Source organism: Triturus cristatus, chromosome 7, assembly GCF_964204655.1.
Source record: "Triturus cristatus chromosome 7, aTriCri1.1, whole genome shotgun sequence".
NCBI classification, from domain to species: domain Eukaryota; kingdom Metazoa; phylum Chordata; class Amphibia; order Caudata; family Salamandridae; genus Triturus; species Triturus cristatus.
The window spans coordinates 1,696,150,893-1,696,161,270 of NC_140590.1; the positions used below are offsets into that span (position 1 = coordinate 1,696,150,893).

General features: G+C 48.4%; 1 protein-coding gene across 1 annotated transcript; it reads right to left on the minus strand.

The window, feature by feature from the left end:
• Window positions 1–9,203: 9,203 nt before the first annotated feature.
• LOC146812803 (olfactory receptor 51S1-like) lies at window positions 9,204–10,064 on the minus strand. The gene has a single exon (XM_085615201.1). It carries the CDS (start codon window positions 10,062–10,064, stop codon window positions 9,204–9,206), a length of 861 nt encoding a protein of 286 aa, XP_085471327.1.
• Window positions 10,065–10,378: the final 314 nt, after the last annotated feature.

Consider the following 10,378-nt stretch of genomic DNA (forward strand, 5'->3'; position numbering starts at 1 on the left):
TCCCACCTACAGCACTGAAAAAATCACCCCTGTTTCTAAAAATGTCCCCTCTAAATCATCAACTCATTTAAATGTTCCCCTTGTCTGTCCTTTACTTTCTTCAGGCCTTTCAACATCTTACGGAGGAGGACAGACTGCTCTTAGAAGTACCAGTCTCTGTCGCCAGTGATGGCCCTGCCTGGGGTCTGCTGGCGGGGCACTGAAGGCTGCAGACACCCTTGCTTCCTCCACTAGGGCCTCCATTCCAATGAGATGCAGCCGAGCTGCTATCTCACGTCGGTGATTGTCTGATTCTTACTCTTATCCCAAGACCCCGTGGCCAGACCTACGCTAAGGCCAGCTGGATAGTCTGCACAGGAGGCAGCTGCTTCTCAATGAAGACATACAAATAATGGAATAAACTTTCATAGTATGAAAGAATATTAGATCTTTCAATAATCCTTTGCAATTCAGAAGGTGATCAAAGTCCTAGCCACTAAGTCTAGTTTGGAGCACTTTCTCTGGGCTTCGTACATAACCCCAATACTCCACACCAAAAGAGGACACCGCTCCTCATCACTGTTCGCTCATTCATGCACCTCAGAATCAAAACCACTGTCCTCTGGACTGCAGTGCATTTCAGACCTCAACAAAAGGTAGGGAAGAGCTGTAAGACTGATCCAATACAACATGATGCACTTTCATGTGGTTAATAGTAACACTGTTTTAGGGGGCTGGACTCATAATCTAGTGAGTTTTAGAACATCCCCCACTCCACTCAAAAAAACAGAAAAAGCATTGTCAAAACCAACGGGTTTGATTTTGCATATAGCATGTATGCTGACATACATTACCCACATACATTCTGCGGGCTGTCTCTGTCATCCACTTTCTCTGCCTCTATTTATCTCTGCATCTATTGATACATATAGTACACATATTTTCTTAGATATACATAGACTTTATTTATACATAGTGTACACATATTTTTATACATTTACATACATTTTATTTGAAGATGCATGTACACAAAACTATATTTTTTGCAATTAAGCATTTTTATTATTTTGTGACTTCAAACATTTGCTGTGCATTCAGGGCCCCACCTCCCACAAAGGCTATGCTACGTCAGCAGCAAATTACATGATGTAACTATGATAGAAAACTAGCCTATCCCTATCCCCTCTGCCTCTCTTCCTTGGATTGATTGCAACATGAAAGGTGACAAGTAAATGAGTGCTCTAGCCTAACTACTCTTCAGAGACATGGATATCATCTGTATGTGGGGGGGGGGGTCAATGTCAGAGGTCCACGGTGTTTTGCATCATGCCCACAATTATTACAATTATCCAGCCTCAACCCATGGACTAGATTATGTCTTAATTTCTGTGACGTGCTAAAGAAATTTGGTTTTTTTATAATCTCGGGCAGAACAGAACCCTATCCATTTCAAAGTTTGATTGGTTCTCAGATGATGAGATGACAAATGGGCCTCGAAATTTGTCAGACAAGAGGTCCTAGACTGGCTTAGACTTTCAGCACAGGTTCACCTGCAAACATATGTGAGAATAGTCAATAATTTTGAATATGTTTCCCTTCAAAGATCAAAACAGTGACCAGAAAGTCTATCAGTCCGGAAATAAAACTGAGTATCACCTAAGAACTAGTGGAAGCACAGACTGAACAAATGAGTGACATAGCTATAGTTTGCTGTCAAGCAAGAGAAAGAGACAAGAACAATGTTGTACTCTCCTATAAATAGTTTTAAATCCCTCGATGATCAGGTTTATCAAGTGCTGCACAGATGTCAAAGGGCATCTTTGCGCTGACTTTCACTCTGATTTAGAATATGCACCTGGCGTTTACCAATCTTTATTTGGGTGGGTTGAGTGTACTGAGAGAAAACACTATAGGCGAATCTGGATGCGAAGAGTTAAAACATATTAGATTTCCTGCTGTAAACACAACTGTTCTGTGACAGGTCTGGGCTTAAGGTAAATCATGGGGGGAAAGGCCTTATCTAAGGCCAGAGGCAGGTTTCTATGACAGAAGAGGGGCGAGAGTAAGGTACAACATGGTAGCACAGCAAAAGTAGGGAAGGGCAAATGGTGTAAAGGCCAGTAGGGGTGCGTCCATTAGAGCGTTAGGGCGTAGCCCCCCGCCCGCTGCGTCGCCCACAGCGTCGGCGTCTTTGAACTTAAGTAAACTGAATCAGTTTACTTAAGTTCAAAGAAGCAGAGAGAGAACTTACAATCATGTCAGTCAGCATGACGTCGGACTGCCCACCCCCTTCAGAGTCTGAAGGGGGTGGGCGGTCCGGCGTCATGTTGACTGACATGATTGTCAGACGGATCAAGCAGGGGCAACAGGCAGCAGCACAAGTGCGCATGATTGGGGAAGGTGAGCGAATTTTCGCTCCGTGCCCAGTCATGCGCACTATTGTCTGCTCTGGCTGGCGCATGCCCATTAGGAGACCGAGGGTTGAGCAAAGGCTCAAACCTCGGTCTCTTAATGGGCAGGCGGGCGAGCAGTAACCGTGCCCTAAGCCAATCCTGGCGCTGCTGGCAGCGCCAGGATTGGCTGAGAGCCTGAGAGGGGCTGTACCGCTGTAGGCGCCAACGGACGGACCCGAGGCGGCGCCGACCTCAGGACCTCAGGTAGGATAAGGATTTTTTTTAATTTATTTTAACACTCTCCCCCATTTCCCCGGGGAAAGCTTGTAAGAGTGCGATAATTATGCATTCTAGAATTATCGAACTGTGCAGGTAATTCCTGCTACAATATTACCGAAAGGGTATTCCCTCAATAGACATAATGAGGGGACAAATGAGAGAACGCGGCTCTGATGACATGATCGGTGTAAATAATACAGCCACTAACAAGAATTAGCGGCCGAATTGGGATGAAAGATTACTTGGAAAACCGTTTCCTCCGACATTTCCCTCGGCACATTTAATCAGCGAGAAACAGGTGAGAAAAGTGATTGAAAAGTTAGAAATCAAAGCTATCAAATCTCTTACCAGTGCAGGCGTACCGCCCCCGGTATTTACCATATTCGAAAGAAGCAGAAACTGCTGCTATGTGTGGTATAGGGCATCAGCAGAACACACAATGAGCCCCTTCCATTGACTCACACTCCCAAAGTAACGTCACTATTGTAAATCAGTGTAAACTCATAAAACACCTGAAGCGGAGACATTTTAAAACTATATTCTCAGCTATTTCAGCCGCCTGATCTCTTAGACCCGCCCCCTCGCCGAGCAAGCAACGCTGTGCACCTCAGTTGTTGCCGCTTCCCCTTGCGTCAGCTCAGTCCAGATTCCGCGCGCCCTACCTCCGTCCTGCAGCTGTTCTCAGGGCATGACTAGTAAATGCTTATGCAGAAGACAAGATGCGGGTCCTGCTGCTTCTCCTCCTACCCCGCTGCGGATGGTGTTTAGGCAACTCTCCGAGAGGGGCTTTCAGTATGTCTTGACTCTAGAGTATGATACCTATAGAGGAAAGGTATTTGTGAGTGTATGTTTGATGCGTCTGTGCAGTGTGGCTCGACTGAAGCCCTTTCAGCCAAACGGGCGTCGTACGCCTGCCAGTTGAGTACTACCGCTGAAACGTTATCTTGAATTGGTGCAGTCTGGGACTTCCTGGCTGAAACTCTTGTGTGTTTTTGTGCAGTATGATACACCATGGATGAAGATCTTCTTGTTATGTGCCTATGAAGTAAGATACATTTGCGAGGCAGCTCTTTTGTGTTTCTGTGCAATGTTATCCATTACAATTGAAGAAGCTTTGTTGTGTGTACAAAACAATAGATCACAGTCATCGTATGTGTGCAGTAGCACACATCACAGCTGAAGCTATATTGTATACCTTTGCATTATGATATATCACAAATGAAGCTCCATTACATATCTTTTCAATGTAGTAAACATTAGACCTGAAGCTCTGTTGTGTACTTGGGGAATATTGTAATTGCATTTTTATAGCGCTTACTACCCCTGACGAGCTTTCGGAGTGCTTTTTCGTGGAGTAAAGTGCAAAGAGACTTGTCTGGCTACTCCCAGAGATGTATTCGCTAAGCCACCTCTTTTTCAAATTTGCTTGAGAATGCACCATTTGCCCACTCTTTTTTTCAAAATTTTCTCGAACACCCCGTAGGTGGTTCGTCCTCGCTCGCTCGCCACAGTGCAGTATTTACGCCCCACCACTTTCAAATGTCACCAGCCACCCCTGGTAAAGGCACTTGTCTTGGCCGCACATTGAGACAGGAGGAAAGGCAAAGGAATCAATGAGTATGTGAAAGGTCACACTGAGAGTTATTTATATGTGTGGAGTTTGAGGCAGAAGGAGGTGGCAGATTTGCCTGCGATCTCAAGGCATTGAGGGGGTAAGCCAGGTAAGACTTGGGTGCAATGTGCATGAGACCACACAGAATGTCATAGACAGAGCTGTGATTGGACTGAGACACTCTGTGATGAAGGAAATTGTGAGGTCAAACATAGAGTGAGAGGCACAGATAGGAGATATTAAGGCAGATGTAGATTAGAAGACTGTACTGTGCCAGTAGGAGAGGCAGGATTACACGGCAGCATACAGAGGTCCAATTTCTTGTTTACACTCGCCTAGAGTACCAATAGCTGCACTGTGATTCGACTGAGGAACGGTGTTTGAGGGAACTTCCTCAGGTCACTCAGACAGCCAGTGACTGAGCCTGTGTTACAATAAGGGATATTGTGGCCATTTCTTAACTTGTACAGAGCTAAATCAGGGGCCTGTGAAAGTGTTGTGGTACTTGTCTGAGGTCAGAGTGTCAGTGATATACCCTTTGGTAAAGGGACGGGGATCAAAATGGCTCCATTAGGTCGCAGTAAGAGCCAATGGCAGAAGAGGGGTCAGTGTGATCTACCAAGAAATGAAGTGGCTTGCCTGAGTTCATACATAGTCCAGTGCAAAGTCCATTGAAATATAAGAGAATAGAACCCATCTTGCACAATTAGATCAGATGCTTTCAACTTCAAATCCTTAGGTCACACCCAAAAGTGAAAGTATAAAAAAAGTCCCAATTTTCTACCCTTTGCACTTTTTTCTCGTCTAAGTTAAACCAAATCACTACCAAGGGGAAAATAATCCCTCTGCACTGCCTCTTCTGCCCATATCAGTACCCACCTGTACACTGTTGCTCTCAGCAGCACATATCATTAACCTGACCCATAATGGTACCAACCCTAATGCCTCTGCCCCAAACGCAACCCATCTTACAATTTCACCCACACCCATGTGCCCGACACTGCCTTAGCCTCATCAGTAACACCACCTGTGCACTTATTCCCATCAGCACTACTAAAGTTTACAAAAAAGTGATGGATGGAAGGCTTGAATTAATCTCAGCCACTGGTAATTACTTGGGGAACATCCCAGTCCATTTTTATTTTGCACATCATGCCACCTCAGTTTGGACCCAGCCATATGCAAATCAGCCTTGATCCTGCTCCAATAGGAACAATCCAGCCCAGAATATCAGGCCAGGCCCTCCCTAAACCGGATCACAGGCAACCCAGTCCCATCTGCAACATGTCAATCACTCCCCCCTTCTTTGTTTTCCTCCTTCACATTGGCACTCGGTCATCTATCCAAACCCCATCACCAGCCGCCCCTATCTACCACCCCATCAGTGCACCCCCATCAGGGTCAGATTGCCAGAGGCACCACCACCCCACTTTCCCACCCAAGGTGGCGCATTACACAGCTGTGGATCTCCTTTGAACGTAGTCCGTGCACAATAGGCCCCATCACCTGGCCGATTGTGAAAAAGATCAAGAGGGTGGTCTTGGTCGTGGAGACCACCAACTCTCCAATTAGGCCTAAACTGTGCAGGGGCGCCAGGAGGAAGAAGGGCAAGATTGGGAGCAGGTAGAAGCCCATCTGGGCGAGGTGAGCCAGCAGGATCCTCCGTGCGTGTAGGCTGGAGGATACGACAGCGCCTTGCTGCCGTAGCACTAGAGCATAGAAGAGGCTGATGGCTGCCACGCTTGGCAAAAAGATGGCAAGTATCATGGCAAACCTGGAGAAGGTCAGTAATGTACTGGTGTCCAGACTTTCAATGTGGCAGAGGATGGAGGTCCGTTGGTCGCTTCCCTGGAAGATCTGCAGGAGAGCCAGGGCCACCGGAGGCATCAGAGGGACCAGAAAGACCAGGAGCAGGGCCTTGTGGACATTCTCCTCAGAAAAGACTGACTCATAGCTCAGGGGCCTGCATACGGCCAGATAGCGGTCCAGGCACATGGCATCCAAGGCCGCCAGCTCCACGAAGAGGCCGTAGTTCTGGAAGAGAAGCAAGACCGCGCAGAGCGGCCGGGACACGGCAGTTTCGGCATGGAGAAGCGAAAAGCGGAACAAGATGGCGCTGAAGTATATCACGTGACTGAGCGTGGTGCAGGCCAGAAGCAGGAAGCGGGCCTTTCTGGCGAAGCGGGGGTGCCGGTGGAGGAGGAAGAGCCAGCCGGCGCCGGTCAGGAGGCAGAGGGCCAAGCTGGGAGCCAGCACGGCCACAGCCAGGGCGCTGGAGATGGCGTGAAGGTCCTCGTGGTCGGCGGCTGCGTTCCCGCCAGCTGTAGGCGCAGCGTCCATTCTTGACGGTGTCCAACTGAAGAGGCCGTGGCGAAAGGATGGCCAGTTAGGAGAGGAAGAGGGGACAGAAGCCCCGCTGGTATCAGGAGGTGAGCATTTCACTCAGGAAGTGAGCGGAAGCTAAATTATCCTCATTACTCGCCCGGAGGGAGGGGCTGTGTTTGCAGAGGGCATTATCTGCCCTCAAACTGCAGGAGGTGTCAGTTCGCCAATTAGTCATTGCGTCCAGAGAAGCACTGGGATTGCGCCTAGAGGCCCGGAAGAAAGATAGCGTCATAAACAACCCACCTCTGCGCCTTCGCCAGACCCCTAGTGCACGGTTCTTTCCTGCCTTCTTCTTACCAATCTCACACACTGAAATACGGAAGACGGCCAAGTGGTCTTCAATGTACATAAAGCAGATACAAAAGGATGAAAGTAGGCGCTCCTCCAGGTGTGTCATCGCTGACGACAGCACCTCTGTCAAAAGAATGTAAGGCTGGCGACTGGCTGCTCCCAATGGTATATCCGTGAATGGGGGCAATAGTATATTTGTTCTGGGGGAGGCGAATGAAGACAATTGCTCCATCTTTTATCTGGATCGATTAACGTAACATTTGCAATGAAAGACCAGTGCAGACAATTTCTTCTCGTTTGCTCTCAATGAATAAATGTCATATTGAAGCAAAATAACAATTTTATGTTATGTTATGTTAATTAGATTTTGTAAGGCGCAACAGCTACCCAAACAGGGTTTCCCGGCACCAACCTAAAAGGAACAGAGAAAGAGGGGAGAGACTATTGGTTGAACAACCAAGTTTTTAGACATTTGCGGAAGCTCCCTTAGGCGGTTTCATTGCGGAGCGACACAGGAGAGCGTTTCATAAGGAGGGACCCAAGCAAGAAAAAGATCTACTGCCCATGCGTGACAGTCTGATTCTAGGGATCGAAAATGTTGCCTGACTGGTAGAGCGAAGAGGGGGTGAGGGCAAATAAGGGCGAACCAGGGCTTGTAGGTATTGAGAAGCCACTCCAAATTTGATCTTAAACATATAGCACAGGGCTTTGAACTTAATTTGGTTCTCTACCCTGAGCCAAAGAAGGTCACGCAGAGAGCCAGAAATACGGGCTGCTCTGGGGACTCGACAGAGTCTGGCGGCGGAGTTCTGCACAACCAGCTTGCGTGTCTCATCCTCGTTAGCCCGCAGATAAAGAATGCTACTGAGGTCCAGTCTAGAGGTGACAAGGGCCTGGACTACGGTTCTCTGGGTGGGACTAGGCAACATCCAGATAATCTTTTTGAGCCATTTCAGGATGGTGAAACAATTCAAACAGGTCTTCCCTGTTTTCAGATTTATAACACATTATTTGCTCTCAGGAGTGAATCGTGATTGCTCCTCATTTTAACTGTTCATGACAGTGGATATAACTCAGCGCATCTAAGCACAAAAGATAGACTGAAGAGAGAGGAGGGCAGACAGATTGAGAGGTCTCATATCTGGGAGGTGCAGCCAAAGATCACACCTGGTGTCAATAGCAGTGGCCGGGGCGCTCGAGTCAGATATTCTGAATGCTGAGCTCCTACTTCACTTTTAGGTCTGAAACCCTAAATGATATTATTCAGAGTGCAAACCGGATGTTTACAAATGGACACGTCACGCATCTCATTTATTTTGTGTTGGAGCGATGGATTTACTGTTTCTCCTATCACGATGGTGGTGCCACGTATACTTTCTTTCAGGGCAACATGCGTGTTGGGGTCGCTATCTAGCAGCTGAATAAAACGTTTCTGAATAAAACACATTCTCTGCTGATGGCTTAAAGCACTCTGAGCCAGAAATACGATTTCTGTTAAAGCTTCTCATTTTGGGATAAAAAGTGAATTGTTGATCAATATTTGAAACCTTTTTGTTGGCAGAATGCATTTCGCGCCCACTCCGGGCAGTTTTAGTAATTAAATGTGTTCCAATTAATACAGTCCTTTGTGGACAACATGCAGTTGGTGATGGGTATTTTCAGCAGTTTGCAGACGAAATGCATGTTATAGACAGCCCTGGTGCTATTTTGTGTGTAATGCACATTTCTCTCAAGCTCAAAAAATGAGTTTCACCTTAAAGCCGTAGCTTCCATTTGTGCAATAGGTGCTGTGGCACCAAGGCCCAGAAACCTGAACCCTACCCGAACCCTCACAAATTGCTTTATTTTTTTAATGAAACTTTAGCCAGCGGCCCATTTCCTTCTTTGCACTAGGGACCATGACACACTGACTACGCTACTGAGTCCTTTCTGTGACTCGTAGGGTTTGGCTTACACAAATCGAATGCGTCTGCTCAGCTCTCTTTTGCCAAAAGAGGACTTTATAAACACCCCGTATAGTCTTTCCCCTATACGAAACACAATTGGTTAATACCGATTTAACATAGCTCATATTATGCCATTGAGATGGCTTCAAGGCACCGTACCCGCTGTAATTCCCACTGCCCAGTGCCTCAGTGTTTACAGAACTCATTTACACCAGCCCGTCAGAAGTGACCATGACAATTCCTCGTCTTTGTGGAAATGTGAGTTTCCTATCAGTGGTGGCATATCTGTATCTCACCGACCGCCACCCAGGACCCATCCTAACTTACCACTGAATGGCCGCCGTGGGCAGCACCCACGCGCCTAGGCTTGCCCAGGGAGATGAGCAGCAAACTCCGGATCTCCTCCGACCGCAAGCCGTGGATGACGGGGTTAACGACTTGTCCGGCTGTGAAGCAGATGATGGCCACCATGCGCCCCAGCGTCACCACGTCTTCGCGGATGGCGCCGCGGCTCTGCAGGGGGCTCACGCAGGCGTGGTTGACCATGGGCAGGAGGAAGAGAGTCATCTGCAGCAGGTGATAGGCCAGTGTGCTCTGCGCGCGCCGGTTGGCGGGGCTGATGGCGCCCGAGCGCAGACCCTCGCGCACCACCAGGGCATAGGACCCCGTGATGACGGCCATACTGGGCAGGAGCTGTCCAGCAATCAGCCCCACTCGGGCGTATGTTAGCCAGGCCTCCGCGTCCAGGCACTCGTTGGTGCAGAGAAGAGAGGCGGTGACGTCACTACCTGCAGCAAAAACCTGCAGAAGGGCCAACATTGCGCGCGGGGCCAGCGGCAGTAGAAACATAATGGCCAGCACCTTCCATATGTTCTGTAGCAAGAAGAAAGACTCGTAGGTGAGCGGATGGCAAATGGCAGCATAGCGGTCCAGGCACATGAAGACGAGGGCCCCCAGCTCTATGACGATGCTATAGTTCACCAGCAGTAGGAGCAGTGCACAGAGGCTGCGGGGGATGGGCTGGTTGACGTATTGCAACCAGAATCGCACGATAGACCCCGAGAAGTAGACGAGCTGGCTCAGCGAGGTGATGAGCAGCAGCAGAAAACGGGCCTTTGAAGCCAAACAGCGGTGCTGGTGAAGCAGGTAGAGCCAGGCCGAGGCAGTCAGCAGGGCCATGGGTAATGCCAAAGTCAGCACAGCTATGGCCAACCGGTCGTACATCACCTTCCAGGAGTGGTATGACGGGTCGAGTGTCTGGTTGTCTCTGGCTTGAGGTAGCATTGTTTCTGATGGAGACGAGTCCCAGGTCTGTTCTGGGAGTATTTTTCTGAATAGTGAATGAAAGTTCTGTTTTCTCAAGTCACAACTAATCTGGGTACAGAGGCCAGGAGGTCCATCTCTAACCGACCACTGGAGTAGGGTTCTGTAGTTTGGGACACGGTCCAGTATATTACCAGTAGGATTCCTGCGGTTGGGGTAAGGTCAGTCTC